The sequence below is a fragment of the Odocoileus virginianus genome, chromosome 8 (genome assembly GCF_023699985.2).
Source record: "Odocoileus virginianus isolate 20LAN1187 ecotype Illinois chromosome 8, Ovbor_1.2, whole genome shotgun sequence".
In the NCBI taxonomy this organism is placed as follows: Eukaryota; Metazoa; Chordata; class Mammalia; order Artiodactyla; family Cervidae; genus Odocoileus; species Odocoileus virginianus.
The window spans coordinates 77379543-77404421 of NC_069681.1; the positions used below are offsets into that span (position 1 = coordinate 77379543).

At 42.6% G+C, this 24879-nt stretch overlaps 1 protein-coding gene across 4 annotated transcripts in view; it reads left to right on the forward strand.

Annotated features, from left to right (window-relative positions):
- FRY (FRY microtubule binding protein) overlaps positions 1-24879 on the forward strand; it is a 321997-nt gene that overhangs the window by 263713 nt on the left and 33405 nt on the right. For all 4 annotated transcript variants that reach the window (XM_070471761.1, XM_070471762.1, XM_070471763.1 and 1 more), the window contains 12 exons: positions 483-668; positions 2893-3091; positions 4281-4402; positions 8799-8986; positions 10017-10111; positions 11296-11903; positions 13102-13199; positions 13518-13688; positions 15660-15800; positions 17759-17938; positions 20023-20184; positions 24801-24875. In XM_070471761.1, coding sequence (XP_070327862.1) covers positions 483-668; positions 2893-3091; positions 4281-4402; positions 8799-8986; positions 10017-10111; positions 11296-11903; positions 13102-13199; positions 13518-13688; positions 15660-15800; positions 17759-17938; positions 20023-20184; positions 24801-24875 — 2225 coding nt within the window. The remainder of the gene's footprint in view (positions 1-482; positions 669-2892; positions 3092-4280; positions 4403-8798; positions 8987-10016; positions 10112-11295; positions 11904-13101; positions 13200-13517; positions 13689-15659; positions 15801-17758; positions 17939-20022; positions 20185-24800; positions 24876-24879) is intronic.

The following is a 24879-nucleotide window of genomic DNA, read 5'->3' on the forward strand; positions in this document are numbered from 1 at the left end:
AGGGGCTTTGGTTCTCCATGATAAATTTAAAGCCACGAGACACAGTCAATGCATAAAGAGAAAGAATGTAGAACACGGTCAGCTAAGCACTGAGATATTAAAATACCCAAGTTGCAGAGCAAAAAATAAAAAAATGGAAAGAGGAATCAGCCAGGCAGGGATACTTAGAGAGAGAGTTAAAGTTAGAAACCTTTAGTAACAGGGAAGAGAACATCTCAGGAAAGAGGAATGCTAAACATGTCAGATGCTACAGAGAGGTCAAGAAAAGTCCATCTATCAGCATTTCATAAGAACATTTTTTAAGGAATAAAACATTTGATTTTTCCTAAGCCAGATTTCTTTATGTTGGTAACAAACTAACAAAGGAAACTAAACATTCCTCTAACATGTTCCTCCCAGGCATCTTGGAATCTTTGCCATCCCTGGAATCTAGTCGAGCTGAAGGTTTGTTTATATTAAGGGATTCCGCCGTCTTGTTCCAGGTTTGGACCATTACCGGCCAGAAGTCTTTGAACACAGCAAAAAATTGCTTCTTCACCTCCTGATTGCCCTGTCTTGCAACAGCAGTTTCCATGCCATTGCTTCTGTGCTCCTACAGACTCGGGAGATGGGCGAAGCCAAGACTCTCACAGTTCAGCCAGCTTATCAGCCCGAGTATCTCTATACAGGTAACACGAGGGGGGGCAGGGGGCCTGAGACAGAGTCATAAGTCTGAGGATACCTGGGGGTGTCCCTGGAGCCCACATCAGCGTCTCTGCTTTTACCCTTGCCCCAGCTTTCTAAGGGATAGAATATGCACCATTATGCACAATAAACATGCACTGTTTTACTTGATGTTAAAATCCTTCTTCCTTAGTAAGTATTTCCAAATATACTTTTTAAATTACTACTGTGATTGCTATTTTCATTAAATATGTTATCAAAAAAATTAATATCCACTGACTGAGAGAGCATGAGTCTGGAACACCCATGGGGGAGAATGTGCAAAACAGTGACCACCTCCAGTATTTTGAGATCAGGTATCACCAAGGTCCAAGACATTTCCCTATGTACCTTGAGACATAATTACATTAAATTAATACACACACACACACACACACACACACAAAATTAATATACACATTCAGAGTTCTGGGCACATTTATGCAAAACATTGTGTATAACCTACTTATTGCTATTAGAGGCTGTTATCCTCAAAAATAGTATCATGTTGAAAGGTTGTTGCTGAACGATAAGACGCCAGGATTCTTGGCCTCCGGAGGAGACAAATTCAATCCAGGGCCAGAGGCGAGGCTGGATCACTCAGAGCTTTTGTGTAATAAAGGTTTATTAAAGTATAAAGGAGACAGAGAAAGCTTCTGACACAGGCATCAGAGGGGGCAGAAAGAGTACCCCCCTGCTAGTCTTCAGCTGGATGTTATATAGTCACTAGCAGTCTTTTAATGAAAAGAAGGAATGTCTTAAAATTCAGAATGGCACCAGGCTTCTGATCCATAAATTGCATTTTGTGATAATAATGGCACCAGATGATTCATCCCAGGCCATAAAACAATTGACTTGAATCTTATAGAAGGGCAGATTACCATACAAATAGTTTCGTTTACATGGATTAGGGGAACAATATCTGAGGATAACATACTGGTTTGTCAAGTAGGTTCTAAGCCATTTGGTGGAACCAACTTGAAGACAGAGTCTGGGGTAAATGCATAGCACATTAACATAGCTTAAGACAAACATTTCCATAAGAAAAATGTATTGGTTAACTCAAGGTTTGAGAATAGTTAGCTTCAGGTGAAACCAGGTGTCATGGCAACACAGTATTTTAAGAGAAACCTCCTTTTAAATTTGTATAGAGAAGGAAAAAAAATATCGCTAGTTTGTTTCCTCCTGCCGCTTAAGAGAGATAAAAATGTCTAGCACTTGCAGCCTATTTCCTCCGTTTGGAGACCCCTGGCCTTCCTGCCTGTTACCCTCTCAATGTCGTATAGTTAAATCGTCTGTTGCCCAAGAATAATTTACCTACAGCACAGTTAGGTTCAAATGTGTAACAAAGCTATTCATCAGTCAATGGGTGTGTGAAAGCATGCACACGCAGACACACACACTCACTTATTTTGCAGAAAGCATCAATTAAAACACCAGAGCATCAAATGATTTGGTAAGTCTGTTAGAAAAAGACTGATTAAGTGAGCTTAATCAGAAGACTGGGTATTTTGAAGATCTTTGTATCTTAGCACAAATGGTTCCATGCCATTCTTTTTATATACTGCATAGTATCCATTGAACCACATGTCTTAACTCATATGTTTCTTATCCACAGCTGGAGAAATTGTCCTGGTTTGTGTCTGTTTTGCTTCTTGGCCAATATACAAAATGCCTCCTTGAGCCCCTAGGCTCGTATACTTTGATGTACTTTTAGTCTGTATCTCCAGGATACATTTCTTAGTTTGTGGTGATTGGTTCGAACAAAAGGTAGATGTCTTTAAATTTTTTATTGATATTGCAAATTGTTCTCCAAGATTGTTGCACTAATTTAAACCCACAATATTTAACAGTGTGTATTGTACACCTACTATTACTAAACTTTTTTGTCTTTACCAGTCTGATAAATAAAAGGTGGTATCTTGGGGGAGAAAAGGCGGGGGGGGGAGACACCAAGTAGAAAATAGCAGAGCACCATCTATTGCCAAATCACACTGGTTTACACGGCAGTGCAACTATTCCATAAGCAGAGAAAGAGTTTCAGTCTCATTTAATCATAGCCATAGCCAAAAATCAAGTGGTTTTTTTTTTCCCAAAAAATTTAAATAACTGCACACTTCCTGATGCATACCTCCTGACCTTATTCAGTGCCTGGCCTGCACATTCCACCTGGACCTTGTCTCCCACCAGGTGGCTTCGACTTCCTGAGAGAGGACCAGTCGTCCCCGGTACCAGACTCAGGGCTCAGCTCCAGCTCCACCTCGTCCAGCATCAGTCTGGGAGGCAGCAGTGGGAACCTCCCACAGATGACCCAGGAGGTAGAAGATGTGGATGCGGCTGCCGACACTGATGAGAAGGCAAACAAGCTCATTGAGTTTCTGACGACCAGGTAAGGGAGAGGTCAGGAGATGGGCTTCTGTTTTCGGATTAGTCTTTTGGAAGAGTGCCATCATTTTAAAACTGCAGATAAAAATTCTAGTGAAGTCTCCTCTCTTCTGAATGGCATCTGCTGTCCTTTGTGTACAAGGCAGACCCTGGTAGGCACTGTCTACAACTCCCCTGATGTCACAGTGGAGGAGAAGGGAGACTTCCTGCCTGATGAGCAGGTAGCAGATGCAGGCAGGAGGCAAGTGTGACTTTCACCATCTATTAGAGCCTCCAGCCTCTGGGAGTTCCAAGACTTGGCAGAGAACATTGCTCTGGAAACCCAAAGTATTAGCCGTGGTCAACCCAGTAGCAGCTGCAGAGGGGGGACCCTTATCTGCTCCCCTAGTCCAAAGGGTCATTTATAAATGGAATTCAGGAACGAGAAGCAATCAGACGCATGTTGGGGAAGGAATCCAACTAATAATAGATCAAAATCAAGAAAACTGTGAGTGATCCCATTTTTTTTCAGATTTTATGGGTCTTTTGAGGAATGATTTTAGCTTTTGGTTCAGTTCTCATACGCTCAGTTCAATATAGAATTTAACGCACAGGAAGCTCAGATAGGGGCTGGTGGTGCCTCCTTGTAGGGTGTCTCAGGGACGACTGGTTTGTGGAGAAGAAAGGCTTTCTCACTATGCACCAGTGTCAGTGCTGGGAATGGTGTTCTCTGAAATTCTCACACGCGGATCCATCCCGCTCTTACCACAGAGAAAACCAAATAGACAATAGAGGTTGTATCTTCAGTTTGTCCTACAGTGTTTGGCAACTTAACCTAACAATGTGATCCTGATAAAATGTTATCTCTGCAAATTCTAAAATGTATAAAGGGAGTCTGTTTCTAAATCTGCATTTTATTTGACATGTTACATCATTTCATTTAAGACAAATAACCTGTTATGTGCTGAATGAACACTGTCCTGGTGAATTGAGAAGTTTTAATTTTGTGAGCAAAACATATGAAAAAGTATGTCTCCGTTAGTTAAGCAGATCTATTTTGAGTGTGCTCTTAAGCTTTATAAAACTGAAATTTTCTATCAAATTAATAAGTAAATTTTTTTTTAAATGTATGTTGCCCCTTTGGAGTTAGAACTGTGTATATGGTTATGCAAAATGATAGTTACATTTTTGACAGTTTGTGTGTTTTGTTGAAGGGCATTTGGTCCACTTTGGTGCCATGAGGACATCACACCCAAAAATCAGAATTCAAAGAGCGCTGAACAACTCACCAATTTTCTACGTCATGTTGTATCTGTGTTCAGAGATTCCAAATCAGGTACTTCATCCTATTTGTACAAAGCCCACTTTCAGCATTTTTCTGTAACGGAGCTCATTCTCCCCATATAACACTGTGTATGTATTTATGTGTGTGTGTGTGTGTCTGTATGTGTGTAAAATCCTCCATTTGGCAGCAATAGCCAAGGAATATTCATGGGGGTATTGAAGCTTTTTCAGGTGTGCCTAACTTCATGATAGTTAATGTCACATATAGTTGCATTATGCTCTATCAAATAATTTCCCCAGTGTCTCTCTTCTCTTTGCTTCATTTCCCTCCCTACAACTAAACTGTGCCTATATTAATTTTATTTTAAAAAGGCCATGAGAAAGAAATTTTATTCGCTGTCATCAGACTCAACTGGGAGAAAATGGCCTGTCTTGCAAACTGGGTTTTTTTTAAATAATAATAATTTTTCAATAAAATGTTTTTGGCTTTAAAAGTATTTGCTGACAAGTCCTGTGCCAGTGACCACTCAATATTCTGAACATGGTCTGATGCATTAGTAGCACTAGTAGCTCACACTAGGCACTAGTGGCCTTACAATATTTAAGCCCTTAGCTGGATTCCATTCGGATCTGCTTGGCCAGGACTGATATGTGTGTGAAATTTAAATTTGGCTCCTCAGCCTGATAAACAGCTATCTCTGCCTTTTCTCACTCAGCAGGCTGGCCATAGTAAATATGTCTCACCAGCTCTTCTGGCTGCTCTGATAATTAGCACATTTTACAGTTTGAAACATTCCAGATAAGCCACATATCTTTTCATTATCAGAGGATACATGCTAAGAAACAAAATATACTGTTAAACTGAAATGGGAAAGTTGTTCCCAGAATGGAATTGCCATTTCTTGTTTTGAGTTTCCCCTTTGGAATTTCTTTGAAGTATTAAGACTGCTTTTATTGGTATTTCCCCCACCTAAGTCATTTCAATAGCTTTGAAGGAAAAATTTTGTGATGCATGTGAACTCTTCATTTGTGTAAAACTCTTGATGGTATGCTGCTGCTGCTAAGTCGCTTCAGTTGTGTCCAACTCTGTGTGATCCCATAGACGACAGCCCACCAGGCTCCTCTGTCCCTGGGATTCTCCAGGCAAGAACACGGGAGTGGGCTGTCATTTCCTTCTCCAATGCATGTATGCATGCTAAGTCGCTTCAGTTGTGTCCGACTCTGTGTGACCCTATGGACAGCAGCCCACCAGGCTCCTCTGTCCACAGGATTCTCTAGACAAGAATACTGGAGTGGGTTGCCATTTCCTTCTCCTCTTGATAGTATAAAGATACTAAAAATGAGAAAAAGTATGAATGCCATATATAGCATATTCTCAGAGCATGTTTCAGGCTGCTTAGAACATTCTGGTCTTCCCTGGTGTCTGAGACAGTAAAGCATCTGCCCACAATGCAGGAGACCTGGGTTCAATCCCTGGGTCGGGAAGATCCCCTGGAGAAGGAAATGGCAACCCACTCTTGCCTGGAAAATTCCATGGACAGAAGAGCCTGGTAGGCTACAGTCCATGGGGTTGCAAAGAGTTGGACACGACTGAGCAACTTCACTTTCACTTAGAACATTCTGTGTCTTTTCACATCTTTCTCAAGATATTTTTACTCACTACAATTCTCTTGAACGTGGCTGCTTTCTGCCTACTTCCGGTATAGCACAATAAGATGTGTTCCTGGAAACACTTGTATTAGTCAGGGTAGCATAGCCGCTGTAATAAATAACCCCCAAAGCTCAGAGACCGAAACAAGAGGCTGTTTCTGGATCTCATAACAGTTCAGTGTGGATGTTTGGGAGCGGCTTTCCACCTGGTGCTTCAGGGACCCTCCCCGCTCTGTGTCTCTGCCACCCGCTAGGCTCAGAGGTGTCTACTCAACCCCCTGTGTCCAGGGGCAGGTGGAGGAACAGGGTGCGTGGAGGGTTACCCCGGAGGAGTTTACCTGCTAGCCTTGAGTGTGGCATCCAGTGCATCTCCCCGTGTCCCACTGGCCAGAACTCAGGCCCAAGGTCACATCTGACTGTGAGGAGGACTGAGAAATGTGGGTTCATTGTGTAACAGGGAGAAAAGGAAACCTTTTTCTTTTCTCCGTTGTTGTTGTTTAGTCGCTCAGTTGTGTCCGACTCTTTCTGACCCCGTGGACTGTAACCCGCTGGCCTCCTCTGTCCATGGGATTCTCCAGGCAAGAATACTGGAGTGGGTTGCCATTTCCTCCTCCAGGGGATCTTCTCTACCCAGGGATTGAACCCAAATCTCCTGCATTGGCAGTTGGGTTCTTTACCATTGAGCCACCCAGGAAGCCCCTTTCTTTTCTCTGCCACTCATTAAATAGCTTTTCCCAAAGGACATCATCTTAGGGGACTGGGGGTCAGCAATCCTGCTAGAATACTTCCAACAGTATGATTTATTTTTTTCATTTTTTCAGATTTTTTGGCCACACTGTGTGGCATGTGAGATCGTAGGTCCCTGATCAGGAATTGAACCCACACTCCTAGGCAGTGTAAGTGCAGAGTCTTAACCACTGGGCCACCAGGGGAGTCCCTCCAGCAGTGTGATTTAAATAAGTGTTTATTCATCACCATGGGACCTAACCTCCACATATAAAATGGCTTAAATAGAAAAATATGTTTTGAAAAGCAAAACAAAGATGTAAAAAACTATTTTGAAATATCCATTCATAGGTTGTGAACCACCTGTAAGGGTTAAATCCTGTGTTTCCTACCCTGGACGTGTCTAAGTCTGTTTTCCAGGACACTTTCTTGGTGCCGCAGGAGCTTCGTCTTATATGGTGTACTACGTGTCCCAGGGCTCAGACAGCCAGGCAGCAGCACCAGGAACAGTAACACTGAATTTTTCCTCCTGGTTCACATTCATGGAACCATCAAATGTGCCCCCAGAGCCTCTCCATCACCGAGACAGCACAAATAGCTGTTTTTAATCAGGCCCACTGACTCGCATAGCCTGATTTTTCTGCACATAAAGAGGGGCAACAAGTGGAGGATTTAATGGCCCAGAATTCAGCCATGGATTTTCCCTTATGTTTTCATTTTATTATGATCAGATGGTTTTCTGAGGGCTGAGATTACCTTCATGCTGTTGGAAGAACAGACACTCAGGAGGTGAAAGCTGAACCAGTCCTTGCCTCTTTGCAGTGCCTGCACCTCCACGGCTGCTTGTTTATGGGCGCTTCTGAAGAACAGGGAGTTTGACCCAGGCCTTGGTTGTGCTTGCGGACGTGCGTGCGGACGTGCTAAGTTGCCTCAGTCATGTCTGACTCTGTGCGACCCATGGACTATAGCCCGCCAGGCTCCTCTGCCCATGGGGTTCTCTAGGCAAGAATACTGGAGTGGGTTGCCATGCCCTCCTCCAGGGGATCTTCCCAACCCAGGGATTAAACCCAGGTCTCTTATGTCTCCTGCATTGGGAGGAGGGTTCTTTACCACTAGCACCACCTGGCCGGTCAGATCCACTCATCACTTTCCTCTTCATTCACAAGACTTGTGTCTAACAGATTCTCGTATGACAGAGGAACGAACATATTCTATGTGAAAAGTGCAGAACAATGATGCCAAACAGTAGCAGCACAATAACTAATAATACATTTGTAAGCACCAGTGATGTGTCAGACACCATTCTAAGTCCTTTTTAAGTTGGTTTTCGCAACCACTGTTTGATGTGGATGCTCTGATTCACAAGGTAAAGACAAGGAAACAGGCTCACAGAGAATACATTTCTTTCCCAGCGTCCCAAATCTCTCATTTAAAATCAGGACCATATGGCTCCGAAGCTTTCTACCCCACAAAGTTTGCTCCAAACTCTTTCAATTCCACTGTGCCCCTTTAAGATTGATTCAGATTTGGTTTTAATTTTTTATTTTATTGAAGTATAGTGTTGTGTTAAGGTGAACATTTCTACTGAATAGCGAAGTGAACCAGCCTTATATATACACATATCCCCTCTTTTTTGGATTTCCTTCCGGCTCAAGTCACCACTGACCACTGAGTAGTTTCCTGCTATACAGCTGGTTCTCATTAGTTAGAGGAATTCCCAGATGGTGCTAGTGGTAAAAGATGCCAGTTGGATACCCCGGTCGGAAAGATCCCCTGGAGGAGGAAATGGCAACCCACTCCAGTATTCTCGCCTGGAGAATCCCATGGACAGAGGAGCCTGGCGGGCTACAGTCCATGGTGTCGCAAAGAGTCGGACACGACTGAGCGACTTGAACACACAGTCATCAGCTCTGTCTTATACGTGGTAGGCTGTCAATCCCCATCACAGGGTTCGTTTTTAAACAAGTACCACCAGGAGGGGGCGCTGTGCAGTCAGCCTGTTGTAAGCGCCCAGCTGACTGTGTCCTCGGTTAGCTGCTGAGCGCTGACCTGCTCCCGCCCCTGCGCCCTAGGTTTCCACCTGGAGCAGCACCTGAGTGAAGTGGCGCTGCAGACAGCCCTCGCCAGCTCTTCCCGGCACTATGCCGGCCGGTCCTTCCAGATATTCCGGGCCCTCAAACAACCTCTGTCAGCACACGCCTTGTCGGACCTCCTCTCCCGGCTGGTGGAGGTGATTGGCGAGCACGGAGATGAGATTCAGGTACAGAAGGAAAGCGGGGGCATTCACCCTTCTCTCAGGGCAGAGATGAGGAGTTAATGACTTTCTTTGACCTTTCTTCCTCCTGCCAATTATTCCAGCCGTTCAGACGTGTATAATTTATTTAAAAGTTCTAGAAGTTGACTTTTGTTTTTACAAATATCTCTCCAGAGGGGGTGCTGTTCTAGAAATTCAGTGGACACTTTTATTGAGCCAATAACCGAAATCCTTTGGCAACTCTTTGTTTTTATTGATTTTGTTTGGTGGGAGCCAGGGGAGGTATTTTGTCTTGTTTTTGTCTTTTTACTAACAACCTGAGATGTAGTTGTGCAGCCTGCTCACCCAGAGAAGGGGGTGGGGTGCTATTGTGTCTGTGCAGAGCACCACTCCTGTCTGTGTGACTGGCCTTTCATAAACTGAGAAAACCTAAAGAAATAGTGGGCAGAGTAGACGCCACAAGAGGACCCTGTGGACTGTGGAACCCGGAGACTGGGGGAGCTGAACAGCTGGAAAGTCAGGGGCATTACTAGCTCTGTAGCTGGGGCCAAGCCCTTCTTTTCCATCAGAAATATTCTGCATCTCAGAGGGCTGTATGCCTGGAGACTTCAGCAGCTTTTTCTCCTCTGGCCATTGGAAGCACACTTTAAAATGCCCCAAGTCACAGCCCTTCTCATCCTTCATCTCTTCATCTCTGGCGTCCAGATGTTGCCACTCTGTATTTCAAATGCCCACCATCCCCCTCAGCAAGAGGCCACACTTGCCCACTGTAGCCTTACCCCTCCCTGTTGGGTTTTGAATGAGACTGGTCTGTTGAAAACCTCACATGTAGGGGGAGAAATCATCATGATTACCTGCTAACTCCTAAGTCATCTGAGTTTCCTAAGTGGCCCTTAAAATTTCTTTGTAAATTAAAGAAGCCATAACTGTCCAGCTTTCAAAGATGGTATCACTGTTTGAATAAAGTTCGTATCCATTAAATTTATCTTCAGGATGCTAGCAGTGGCACAGAATGTTGTCTTTGTGTATCTGGCAGGGTTATGTCATGGAAGCCCTTCTTACCCTGGAAGCTGCCGTGGACAACTTGTCTGACTGCTTGAAGAACACTGATCTCTTAACTGTACTCTCTCGGTGAGCATCAGCTGAACAATATTTTAAAATCAGATACACTGTACTCAATATTTGGGAGAAGCCTGGACTTTGGGCAAAGTCTAAAGAACAAATCTAGTTTTTTGAAGTCTGTTTGTGACCCGAAAAAATATGTATGACATTTCCTTCAGTTTAAAAAAAAAAAAAGGAAATTACAACAGACACATATATACACAGGAAGTTAGACAATGTGTTATTTCTAAGTAATACAAATATTAGTTTTTTAAATTTCCTGTTTCTTTATTTTTTCATATTTTATATAATTATCCTATTTATCACATTTTATAGAAACAAATTAAGCATCCTTTTTTAAATGCATATATACAAGACTTATCTGATCCATCACCATAAAAACATTTGAAATGTTGATTTTACTTAAAGAAATTTCTACCTTAGGATCTTTCTTTTTTAGTTTTTAATTCCTTTTGTTCCTGTCAATGTTTAATAACCCATTTAAAATCATTCACAGTTTCATATTCTGCTTGGATAATTAAGCTCATCTTGCTTGAAATTGAATCAGTAATGTTATAGCAGGTTGGGCCTTGTTTCCTTTTTAAGGTGAACATTTTTATAATAGGTAATTTTAGTGTAATTACTACCATCATATATATTTATCTGTATAAATAAACCCACTGGTTAATCTATATCAGTAAAAATTCAGCAACAATGTTGATAGAAATAGACTTAGAAATCATTTTTCATAAATTTTATAAGTGCGAAAATTGTCCTTTAACACAAGCATTTACATTTTTCTTTCTAGATATTTCTGTGTTCTTTTTATTGGTCAGTTAATAGAGTAGTAACATTTATACCTATTGGACACATTTTGTTTCATAATTATTCTCACCTAAATTCAAACAAAAATTAAGTGAATGATCAGTAAACTTCAGAGCCAACTGCTTATTTCTTTAACTTTTCAATAAGTTAAAGTCAGTGTTTGGTTTTGTTGTTTTGTTAGGATTGTTCTGGTTAAGTTTGGTTTTTCACACCTTTATGTTTAAGAATAAGGAAACATATTCCTTTTCATTTAAGAATGCGGAAAATAATGATAAGAAAGTAATATTTCCAAGGAATGATTTCCCCACTTTGTTGATGAATCTTAAAAGGACTAGCCTTTCATTGCAATGCGCTGGATTCCTGTTGAACTCTTTAATTTCTATACCCAGCTCTTCATCACCAGACTTAAGCTCTAACGCTAAACTGACAGCAAGCCGAAAGAGCACAGGACAGCTCAATGTGAACCCTGGGGCAGCTAGCGGCAACACTGCAACCGCGGAACGCAGCCGGCATCAAAGGAGCTTCTCTGTACCCAAGAAGTTCGGTGTTGTCGACCGGTCCTCAGACCCACCTCGGAGCGCCACCCTGGACAGAATTCAGGCCTGTACCCAACAAGGCCTCTCCTCGAAAGCCAGAAGCTCATCCTCCTTGAAGGACAGCCTCACGGATCCATCACACATAAACCATCCAACCAACCTGTTGGCCACCATCTTTTGGGTCACTGTGGCTTTGATGGAATCCGATTTTGAGTTTGAGTACCTAATGGCCCTGAGGCTGTTGAACAGACTGCTGGCTCACATGCCGCTGGATAAAGTGGAGAACCGAGAAAAACTAGAGAAACTCCAGGCGCAGCTCAAGTGGGCAGACTTTTCGGGGTTGCAGCAGCTGCTGTTGAAGGGGTTCACCTCCCTCACTACCACCGACCTTACCTTGCAGCTGTTCAGTTTGCTGACCCCAGTGTCCAAAGTATCCATGGTGGACTCCTCTCAAGCCATTGGTAAAGCTCACACTCTTAAGTTCTGGTCTTGGTGGAACATGTGTTTAGTGTAATAAGATACTGCGGGCTTAGCGCTTTTAATGATTGTGTTTTAAAAAAATGGTTCTTTGGGAAGAGTTTTTCTTTTAAAATTTGTATAGAAGTTTTCCTTTAATTTTTTAAAATTTATTTTTTGATGTGCTGGGTCCTAGCTGCAAGCAGGCTTTCTCCAGTTGTGGCAAGTGGGGGCTACTCTTCATTGTGGTGGCTTCTCTTGTTGTGGAGCAAGGGCTCAAGGGTGCGTGAGCTTCAGCAGTTGCGGCACGTCGGCTCAGTAATTGCTGCTCCCAGGCTCTCGAGCACAGGCTCAATAGTTGTGGTGCATGGGCTTAGTTGCCCTGCAGCATGTGGCATCTTCTCGGACCAGGGATTGAACTTGGGTCTCCTGCATTGGCAGGAGGATTCCTCACCACTCAGCCACTAGGGAAGCCCTGTATAAGTCTTAACTATGTATATTGTAAAAGATGTTTTTAAGGCAGTCATGTAAAAGGAGCAAGAATAATACATGAGATTTTTCTTTCTGCTTTCCAGATCACATTGCAGACAGTGCTAGTTTATTCCATCGCTCTTATACAGACATTTCCTCTTTTTTCTTAACTCTTAAATCTTTTATTTTTCTGAGCCTTTATTTTCCTCTTGAAAATTCCCTTGGTTCCCTGTTGTTTTGAATTAAATCAGCAAACCAGATTTTTAATACCATGGCATGTGGCCCACAATTCTTTCCAGGAAGCCAAAGCTTAATACAGTAGAACTAAGCTACTCCTCATCATTTCAAAGAATCTTTCTGATAACTTAAATTTATTGGCCTGTCTTTTCAAACAAGTTTTCCTTAAAATACATTTTTTTGATAAAAACTTCAAACTAGTGCTTCAGTTCATTTTAATCTGCTTTTTAAAATCTATGCCAACAATGATTCTTACTTGCAACAGTCAATAGCATGACAGCACTGTACCTGAAAATTGCAAATCTACTTCAGTGCCTGCTTTGAACGGGTGCCATTATGGTTGTACATTTATCATGGACTTTATGTTAGGTCAGAGTTACTTCAAAAGGCTGCTTTTGCATCTCCTCAGAATAAAATCTGTAATAGGCCTTCCTGCTGTTAATGGCTCCAATGCACCATATTCACATGTCTCCATTTGTATCTTCTCTAATCCAGGGTTTCCACTGAATGTCTTGTGTCTTCTGCCCCAGCTGATACAGCATTTTGAAAACCCCAACCAGTTCTGTAAGGATGTAGCTGAGAGAATCGCTCAGGTATGCCTTAGGGCTTCACCCTCAGGCAGATCCAAGACCCAATGTTGGACAGAGGCTCGGGGTGATACATTTCATAAACCTGAAGATACTGATATCACTAGTAGTGCACGTTTCTGGGTGGCTGATTCACATGGTCATTTCATTATTGAGAAAATAAGTGGGAAAAAAATTGGGGAAAATTAAATAAGCATTCTGCAGCTGTCCCCAAAAATGTATCAACCAGTTTTCCAGGATGCTGGGGCTTAGAGCAAAATTGCTAGCATTTCTTCCTTATTCATCAGGCTGTTGTATCCCTAATTGACTTTCTTCTCGTAAAAGGTTTGTTTGGAAGAGAAGAACCCCAAACTTTCCAATCTTGCACACGTCATGACTCTTTATAAAACACACAGCTACACGAGGGACTGTGCCACTTGGGTCAATGTGGTCTGCCGGTACCTTCATGAAGCCTATGCTGACATCACCTTGAATATGGTTACCTACCTGGCAGAGGTAAGTTCTGAATTGAGGATAAAATCTATTTTAGTTTCTATGGGTAAAGTAGTGGACTTCCCTCATAGCTCAGTCGGTAGAGAATCCGCCTGCAATGCAGGAGACCCGGGTTCGATTCCTGGGTTGGGATGATCCCCTGGAGAAGGAAATGGCAATCCACTCCAATATTCTTTCCTGAAAAATCCTGTGGACAGAGGAGCCTGGTGGGCTACAGTCCATGGGGTTGCAAGAATCAGACACGACTTAGTGACTAAACCACCACCACCACCATGGGTAAAATGTGTATGTGAAACTGATAATAAGAGCCTTAACTTTGTTTATTGATCGTGTATTTGCTTACTATATATTATCATAGATGCTGAATAGAATCAGTTAAAACAACTGATTCTCACAACAACTCAGTGATTATAACAGAGAATCTGAGAATCAGCCGGGTTTAGTAATCTACCACAAGTATAAGGTGTCAGAGCAGCCTTTGAAATGATGTATAGTTGCCTCCAAAGCGTAAACTCCTTTTTACTACCCTGGTACCTGTCAGCACATGCCAGAGACATGAAGATTTTATTCAAATTACTTTGGGTGTTCAGATCTTATTTAAGGACTTAACTATATTTAACTGTTGTGTGCTCTGAACTCATTAACAAAGCATATATTTTTGAAGATACTCATTTTTCCACACAATAGATTTGTGTAAGTATTTCCTCATTTGTTAACTGTTCAGTTCTTTTGGCCACTTTTGATGTGGAATTTCACTGTTTCTTTGAATCATTTCTATTATCTTTTAGTTTTGAACAGTAACTTTTTTCATTATGTCTGTCACATCAATTTGCTCATTATTTTTCTTTCCTTTTTGAAAATATCATTGACTTCTTTCTTGATTATAAAAGCAGTATGTGTTCATAGCAGAAAATTCAGAAGGTACAGAACAGTAAAAAAAAAAAAAGAAAAAGAAAGAAAGACAAATCATCCAAAATAATTAAAATTATCCAGAGAGAAACACTATTAAGATTTTGTTGGGTGTCCTTCCTGTGTTATTTCTGTATAACACACACCCATTTACATCAGTGTTAGCATCATTTATTATATAGAAACTATATATCCCTTCTTTATTATTTCACTTAATATAGCTAATATCTTTTACTGTCTTTAAAAATTTTCTGTTGAATACATGGTATTTCATCATACAGATTACCATAATTTATGTATCCACTTCCCTAGTGTTTGGCATTTAAATTGCTTTACAGAACTTTCTTGTTTTGTGTGAGATTTTTCTTTTTTTTTTTTTTTAACCATTATAAATAATGCTTTGGTGAAATCTCGTACTTAAATCTTAGTATCTGTCTCTAGGTTTGGAAAAGTTCCTAAAAGTGTAATTACTGTTTCAAAAGATATGAACCCTTTTAGTTCTCTTGATCTCAATTGCCAGATTATCCAAGTTAACATTTCCACCAATGAGTTCCACTCCTCCTATATCCTCCCCAGTGCTATCATCAATTTGATAATTTATAGATATATCTCTTTTGTTTTCATTTATAATTTTCAGTCACTGGTGGTATTTGATGCTTTCCTTTTGAGGTTTATCTTGTATTCCGTTGTGTGAATTTTTTTTTTAGCTATTTAAAAATTTTTTTGTAAGCATTTTTCTTTTTTAAAAAAGCTTTTATTTACTTATTTATTAGGCTGTGCTGCGCGGCATTGTGGAATCTTAGTTTCTCAAGCAGGAATCACACCCTGTGCCTCCTGCAGTGGAAGCAGAGTCTTAACCACGGGACCATCAGGGAAGTCCCTGAATATTATATTTATATATCAGACCTACAGCATTGCCTTTGATAACGTCTCCACCTCTTCAGTAGTTAGGATTTTCTTTTCCCTCCTAAGGACATGAGCAGTCATAAAAGTGCTAGGAGACCTTGGTGCTGCTGTGTGGGCATCTGGTGTCAGCCTGACTGAGCCTGCGCGTTCCCCCCACAGCTGCTGGAGAAGGGGCTCCCCAGCATGCAGCAGCCCCTCCTGCAGGTGATCTACAGCCTGCTCAGCTACATGGACCTTTCTGTCGTTCCTGTAAAGCAGTTCAACGTGGAAGTTCTGAAGACCATTGAAAAATACGTGCAAGTGAGTATCGAACCAGGATGTTTCCAGACAGTCGTTCCAAAAGACAGGCTTTGCACGGAGCTCGTGCTTGGCCGTAGTTATACGGGTGCCAGGCTGCGTGTTCATTTCTTGATGCCCGTAACACACTGAGAGCAGCCAGGACGGTGGCTGACCACCACCCTGAGCGGTGTCCTGAGGAGAAAGACAGGACCAGGCCCCGGTGCGTTCCTGAGCCTTCAGAGGACACGTCTCTGCCTCCTGAGCTTAAAGGCCGGATACTGAAAGCATGTACCGGCTTGGGGGGCAGGGGCAGGGTCTTGTTTGAGGGGTTCTATTTCAAAGGAGAAAGAAGAAGCAACTTGTGTGTGTCTGGTTCTACACCAGGTATTTCAGAGGAGAAGGGTTAATTCAGAGGTGAAAGTTGTCACTTAGGGTTGAAGGAACTAACGCTAAGAAATCGGCATACTTCAAAATACTCCAACAAACAAAACATACTGTGTACTTAGTGAGTTCAGAGTTCAAGGGCAAATGCTCAGTTTTCTCTGGTTAAACTCACTGACTAAGCCTGACAATTTTCAACATTTTTTCCCCACCTTCACTTCACCAGTCACATTACTTGTAGAATTTGCAAATGCTAAAAATGATTTTCAAGCTTTTTGTTTTCTTGAAGTGGCATTGCTCCAATAACAGTTGTAGATGGTAGATGATCATTATCGCTTTCTCACTTGACACTCACGAGAGACAGAGGGTCAGTTCACATCTTTGCCCCTTGTTAAAAAAAAAAAAAATGTTTTATTAGACTACCTGTTCTTAGGCCTGTGGACCATCCCTGGTACTTGAGATCTAATCTTGAATGGTGGCTAATTTCATATCAAACCATGACCTCCCTTGTGCAGAATTTAACAATGAAGGGGATGCATTTTACTACATGTGCTTTTATTCCAAGTCCTAGGCAAATAATAATGTGTATTGGGCTGGTTATCCACGTTCAATATTTTTATGGGAGGAGTGACTTGGTCTGCCTGGGAGTTGTCAGAGACACAAAGATGGCGAAACACAGTGAGACTTACAGGAAGAGTAGGAGTTTGATAAGGAAGTAGAGGAAGGGAATTCCAGGATGAGAGAAGAGCATGAGGAAAAGCACGTCGGCTGGTGTGGGGAATTCAGAGGAGATGACCCATGTAGGCCTTGCTCGAAGAGTGTGGACTCCTCCTTGTCCACCAGGGGGAGCCCTTGAAGGTGTTTAAGCCAGGAAGTGACTTGAGCTGGAAAGATTCTGGAAAGATCACTGTAGCTGGAATGGGTTTGATGGACCCAAGGAGAGGCTGCAAGTGGGGAAACCAGTTAAGAGACCACTGAAATAGTCCAGGGAGGATTCAGCTGAGTCAGTGCCAACAGGATGGAGGTGGGCAGGGGTAGGGGTCAGATTCTCAGGAGGGAGGGGAGAGAGGAGTTAAGAATGGTTCCCAGACTCCGGGGTTAGGTCGTGAGGAAAACATGGACAAGAAGAGAAGAGGGCTGAGGACAGAGGTCAGACGCCCGGGAAGCAAATGGAGCAGAAAGAGCTAGAGAAGCAGGAAGTGTGGATGGACACTGGAGGCAGGGAGAATCTCGAGGAGTGAGGAAACAGCAGCCTAACTGCAATGTGGGTTGAGTTTTTTTGTTTGTGTTTTGTTTTGCTTTTCAAATTAAGGAAGTACCTCATTAGCAAAAGTGGTACCTTGTTATTTTAAACTTCTGTTTATTTGAATGTGGACAAAGCTGGTCTTTTTGATTTGCTTATTTCCTAAATGTAGCTCCTCTTATAGATAAATTATCTTTTTTATGTCATTTGCCTTTTACTTATCAAAGAATTTCCTGCACTGTTTTAAATCAGTGAGTTCTGATGGGTCATGAGAAGTTTCAGTAGCTAGGAGCATGTTAGTTTTTTTTAATGAAATAATTTTTTCAGTATTGACTGACTGTTTCATTTCCTTCAGAGCATTCACTGGAGAGAAGCTCTGAATATCTTGAAGCTGGTGGTTTCTCGATCTGCCAGCCTAGTTTTGCCTTCCTACCAACACAGTGACCTCTCAAAGATAGAAATACATCGAGTATGGACGAGCGCATCCAAGGAATTACCTGGAAAAACCCTAGACTTCCACTTTGATATTTCAGAGGTATGTTAACTGTTTCCATAAACTTTAGCATGAATACATAGTGGCAAAGTTCAAAACTAGCCGCCTAGAGAAGGGGAGACTTACTTTACATTTATGTCAAATGAAAGCTTCTAAGGCCTAATGAGGTTCTTTTTTTTTTTTTAAGAACACATTCACAGGGGCCCTCATTTGGCAGCTTTTAAAAATAGAAGCTAGCCTCAGTTATATAAAAGCGATTCCACAGAAAAGACAATTTTTGAAATGGAATGATCTTAAGCATTTTAAACCATGATCTTCACTCATTCTTTATCTGACTGCTACCACTCCTGTCTTGTATCTGCAACCTTGTTTCCTGAACTGTAGCCAAACCAGTGAATGACCGAGATTTATGGAATCTGCCTTTATGGTCACTTCCCCAAGCCACACTGCTTTTTTTCTTTAATAATTTTTTTAAGTTGATATGTTGTATTTTCATTTTTATTAAGTTCCAGGAATTTTTTTGGGGGGGGTCACATGGCACACAGAATTTTAGTTGCCCGACCAGGGATCAAACTCACAGCCCCTGCGGTGGCCACGTGAAGTTCTAAAAACTGGACCATCAGGGAGTCTCCCACACTGCTTTTTACAGGACCACTATTTAAATTCTTGCCTTGAGAGTGAAGGGAATGTGGAGAGAAGAGACCTATGAACCAAACTAAGGAGTCGGGAAGAAAAGAGGACACAAAATAGTCAGATTTACCTGCTGGTCCATGAACAAACTTTTGGAAACCTGTACTTATAGTCTAAGATATAAAAATACATTTCCTTTCCTGTCTCTTAACCCATGACCAATAAGACCCCTAAAGCAGAAACCGTGGTCTGTCCACTTTGTAATTATGGTCTGTACAGTGTCTAATGCATGAACGTACTTCATACATATTCTTCAGCTTGGCTGAATGAATCGGTTCACTAAAGGAATAAACTAGGTCTGCTGACATGGAACTTACTGGCTCAGTTGTAGCCAGATTGGGTTTTTTCCAAACAGTCGTCTCATTGACCGTTCAACACTCAGGATGAGACACTGTTTATTGCTGCTATTATGATATTTATATATGACATTAAGGTATCAAATCAATATTTTTCCATTTTAAACAGTTTTTATTGCTAGGGTAGGAGAGGGGAGCTTACTCTTTTACTAAAGTTTATTCTGTTCCAAAGAGGTACAGAAAACCTGCAGCCAATCAGCTGCACGCCCCAGAGACCCAGTTGCTCCAGAAAGATGGGCCTGGAGAGACAGGTGGAACGCTCCCAGCCAGTGTGCTCATCTCTGAATGTGGGCCTGTGAACAGGTTTCTGCAGAGACCCCCTTGGGGCTGAAGTTTGGGAGGTGCTGCCTACCCAGCCACCACATTACAGACCCCTCAGGAAGTGAAATTTCTTAAATGTTGCCCAAGAACCTGGCCCTGACTGTTTCATTTAAATAATTGAAAACATAGATTCAAATAAATTTTTAAATACTTGGGAGTATAAAATTGGTGAGTACAGGTTGGGATGAGGGGAAGGAATCTTGGTCTTGTTTTAAGAAAGTCTTTCAAGCTTAAACATTTGAAAATAATTTGCTTTCCTGCATGTTTTCCTTCTCATCTTTACAGTCATTTCTGTAAAGTGTGTTTAAGAACAAGCAATATGGATTTGTTTTCAGCTGCTCAAGAGGGTGGGAACGTGTTGAAGATGCAAAATGGTTTGTGTGTTAGTCACTCAGTTGTGTCTCTTTGCAACCTCAGGGACTGTAGCTTGACAGGCTTCTCTTTCCATGGAATTCTCCAGGCAAGAATACTGGAGTGGGTAGTCATTCCCTTCTCCAGGGGATCTTCCCAACCCAGGGATCGAACCTCAGTCTCCCGCATTGCAATGAGGCAGATTCTTTACCATCTGAGCCAACAGGGAAGCAAAATGGTTTAGGATGTGTTCCTGAACATCAGGGAAATGAGCCTCCTTGTAACACTGAACTTCTGTACATTTTCATCAAATAAGCAGTTCTTGGTTGCTGCTGGGAGACTGAGCCACATACCAAGGACTGTGGATGAGAGAGAACAATGTATGCTTCTCTGCTCTTTTCCCTGTAGACGCCCATCATCGGGAGGCGGTATGATGAACTGCAGAACTCCTCTGGGCGTGACGGGAAGCCCAGGGCCATGGCTGTCACCCGGAGCGCATCCTCCACTTCCTCAGGCTCCAACTCCAACGTCCTTGTCCCTGTCAGCTGGAAAAGGCCCCAGTATTCCCAGGTAAAGGGTCCTCGACTCGCAGGATTGGACTGGAGCTTAGGGGGCCTGTTGAACCCAACTGTGATACACTATTTGGGCAGCCACCCTCCCGATGTCACCCACCTGGGCATCAGCACTTCAGTGATGAGGAGCTCATGACATCCGTATTCCAAGGGAACCCCTTTACTCTTTGAAGTTCATTATGTTGAGCTGAAGTCTGACACTCTGTTGCTTCTACTCATTGATCCTAGCTCTCTTAAGGCTTAGAAGATGCAACCAGATCTCTCATATGGCAGCCCTTCAGACACTTAACCTACCCCCTCTACCACTCACCCAGATGAGTCCTCTTTCCTCCAAACAATACATCCCAGTTCTCCCAACCAATCCTCTGTGGCAGGGCTGCACGCTAGCCTGCGAGCCGGCCCTGGATTCAGTCAAGGGGTTCATGCATGGCTGACATGAGGAGCAGAGCAGGCGCCCAGATATCTCTGTGCTTGCGTTGTCTCTCTTCACTCTATGGATTATTGATGTCACCAGACTTGCTGTCAAGTGAAACCTGTGCATTATTTAGGGCTCTTCTGGTGACGTGCCAGAAGCCCAGTGAAAAACTGCCTGAAGTGAAAAAGGAACGTGTTCACTCCTGTATCGCAGCTTCAATTGGAGCTGGATTCGAGCATACAGAATCCTTAGACCCTCTCCCTCGTCCTCACTGCCCCAACTTCCGGTCGCAAAGTCCTGCTTTCCTCTCTGCTGACTTCATCCTCGGGCAGGTTCTTCCCTGTGAGGCACCAGCGACCTCTGGCAGCTCCAGATTTACATGGTCTTTGCCTCTGACCATTTCAGGGTAGAGGCCTTCCCTCCCTGACATCCACAGCAATTCTAGAGAAAATTAAAGTGTTAGTCGCTAAGCCGTGTCTGACTCTTGGCTGACCCCATGGACTGTAGCCCACCATGCTTCTCTGTCCATGGGATTTTCCAGGCAACAATACTGGAGTGGGTTGCCATTCCCTTCTCCAGGGGATCTTCCCGACCCAGGGATTGAACCTGGGTCTCCTGCATTGCAGGCAGACTGTGTACTGTCTGAGCCACCAAGGGAAGCCCCATTCTAGAGAAAGGATTCTTGCAATCCCTACGAGGGAGGAAAAGTGTCCCCTGGTGGGAGAAGAGCTGTCCCGAGGTGAAAGAGGAACTGCATTACCGGGAGGAGAAGTGGATGCTGTGCAGAGAAAACCCCTTAGTTTGCACGTCCAGCAGGACTGCCCCTCACTCTCAGAGGCTGGGAAGATGCAGCCTACAGCGCAGCACCTGCTGGGGCCGAGCTGGTTCTCAGCAGGTGCTCACTGCCGGTTGAACAGAGAACCCGCTATACTCTCTTGGAGGTTTGGAAAAGAGAAGACACATGCACAGCCAAGTTCCATGTTCCTCTATTGACTTTTTCCCAGAATTGGAAAATGCCCACTAAAATCTAGAGACAGAGGTTAATGAATCTTCTGCCATTCTTCAACATCAAGGCCCTCCTGTCTTTGACCTTGAAATGACACCATATTGAGTGTCTCAAGAAGGATGCAGGGAACTGAGTTCCATCAAGAAGGAAAATCTGTGAATGATCCTGGCCTCCTTGCAGGCTCCATATTACTTAAATCAGGTTAAAAAGGAAAAAAATCATTTTCAAGCGATTAGGGTGATTGCTTTAATAAGACTAGTTCTGAAGCACATTGACATTTTTTAGGCTGTGGTTACTCATCTTTTTCATTCTCAACTCACCCATCATTCTGAGACCTAGTTTATGTCACTGGAAAATGTGATGGTTTGTGGAAGAATCCCAATGCTTAAGGAACTGAAAAGTAAGGTTTATGAAGAAAAGCAAAAGGAATTGAATCTGTTTAACTATAGGAAGAATAAGTTGAGAAAGATTTAACATGACTTGAAAATAATCAAATTTAATTCTGCAGAAAGTAAAGCTATCCTCCCATTTGGGGTAAATAGATTTGTGTTGTAACATAAGAGATTTAATTTAGGTATAAGGAGGGGCCTGCTAATGACTGAAAGTTGGAGCACACAAGAAAGATGACCAAGGGGAGTAATAAACAAGACCGGGAGCTGACTGTGGCTCAGATCATGAACTCCTTATTGCCAAATTCAGATTTAAACTGAAGAAAGTAGGGGAAACCACTAGACCATTCAGGTATGACCTAAATCAAATCCCTTATGACTATACAGTGGAAGTGAGAAATAGATTTAAGGGACTAGATCTGATAGACAGAGAGCCTGATGAACTATGGACGGAGGTTCGTGACATTGTACAGGAGACAGGGATCAAGACCATCCCCAAGGAAAAGAAATGCAAAAAGGCAAAATGGTTGTCTGAGGAGGCCTTACAAATAGCTGTGAAAAGAAGAGAAGCGAAAAGCAAAGGAGAAAAGGAAAGATATTCCCAATGAATGCAGAGTTCCAAAGAGTAGCCAGGACAGATAAGAAAGCCTTCCTCAGCGATCAATGCAAAGAAATAGAGGAAAATCAACAGAATGGGAAAGACTAGAGATCTCTTCAAGAAAATTAGAGATATCAAGGGAACATTTCAGACCAAGATGGGTTCGATAAAGGACCGAAATGGTATGGACCTAACAGAAGCAGAAGATATTAAGAAGAGGTGGCAAGAATACACAGGAGAACTGTACAAAAAAGATCTTCACGACCCAGATAATCACAATGGTGTGATCACTCATCTAGAGCCAGACATCCTGGAATGTGAAGTCAAGTGGGCCTTAGAAATCATCACTACGAACAAAGCTAGTGGATGTGATGGAATTCCAGTTGAGCTATTTCAAATCCTGAAAGATGATGCTGTCAAAGTGCTGCACTGAATATGCCAGCAAATTTGGAAAACTCAGGAATGGCCGCAGGACTGGAAAAGGTCAGTTTTCATTCCAATCCCTAAGAAAGGCAATGCCAAAGAATGCTCAAACTACCGCACAATTGCACTCATCTCACACACTAGTAAAGTAATGCTCAAAATTCTCCAAGCCAGGCTTCAGCAATACGTGAACCGAGAACTTTCAGATGTTCAAGCTGGTTTTAGAAAAGGCAGAGGAACCAGAGATTAAATTGCCAATATCTGCTGGATCATCAGAAAAGCAAGAGAGTTCCAGAAAAACATCTATTTCTGCTTTATTGACTGTGCCAAAGTTTTCGACTGTGGCTCACAATAAACTATGGAAAATTCTGAAAGAGATGGGAATACCAGACCACCTGACCTGCCTCTTGAGAAACCTGTATGCAGGTCAGGAAGCAACAGTTAGAACTGGACATGGAACAACAGACTGATTCCAAATAGGAAAAGGAGTACGTCAAGGCTATGTATTGTCACCCTGCTTATTTAACTAATATGCAGAGTACATCATGAGAAACGCTGGTCTGGAAGAAGCACAAGCTGGAATCAAGATTGCTGGGAGAAATATCAATAACCTCAGATATGCAGATGACACCACCCTTATGGCAGAAAGTTGAAGAGGAACTTAAAAGCCTCTTGATGAAAGTGAAAGAGGAAAGTGAAAAAGTTGGCTTAAAATTCAGCATTCAGAAAACTAAGATCATGGCATCTGGTCCCATCACTTCATGGCAAATAGGTGGGGAGACAGTGGAAACAGTGTCAGACTTCATTTTGGGGGCTCCAAAATCACTGTAGATGGTGACTGCAGCCATGAAATTAAAAGACACTTACTCCTTGGAAGGAAAGTTATGACCAATCTAGATAGCATATTAAAAACCAGAGACATTACTTTGTCAACAAAGGTCCGTCTGGTCAAGGCTATGGTTTTTCCAGTGGTCATGTATGGATGTGAGAGTTGGACTGTCAAGAAAGCTGAGCGCTGAAGAATTGATGCTTTTGAACTGTGGTGTTGGAGAAGACTCGAGAGTCCCTTGGACTGCAAGGAGATCCAACCAGTCCATCCTAAAGGAGATCAGTCCTGGGTGTTCATTGGAAGGACTGATGCCGAAGCTGCAACTCCAGTACTTTGGCCACCTCATGCGAAGAGTTGACTCATTGGAAAAGACCCTGATGCTGGGAGGGACTGGGGGCAGGAGGAGAAGGGGGCAACAGAGGATGAGATGGCTGGATGGCATCACCGACTCGATGGGCATGAATTTGAGTAAACTCCAGGAGTTGGTGATGGATGGGAGGCCTGGAGTGCTGCAATTCATGGGGTCACAAAGAGTCAGACACGACTGAGTGACTGAACTGAACTGAAGAACCAAGGGATTGACTTTCATATCCCCTCCCTCAGGAATATCCAGATCAGCACTGTCCAGTAGACATACAATGTGAGCCTCATTTAAATATTTCTAACAGTCATCTTTTGAAAAAAAGTGAAAAAAAAAAAAGGCAGGTCAAGTTAATTTTAGTAAAATTTTAGTTAATATATCTAAAATATTTTTCAGCATATAATCAATATATAATCATTGATGAGACATTTCACACTCTTCTTTCACACCAAATCTTCATGTGTTTTACATCTCTGTATTCTCACTGGCTCCATCTCGGTTGGATTGGCCCTGTGTGGCTGATGGCCACAGGATTAGAGCAGATTTGATCACAGGTCCCCAGATTAAAACTTGCCTGTGTGCTTCTTTTCCAGAAGAGGACCAAAGAGAAATTGGTGCACGTCCTTTCTCTGTGTGGCCAAGAAGTAGGATTAAGCAAGAATCCATCAGTAA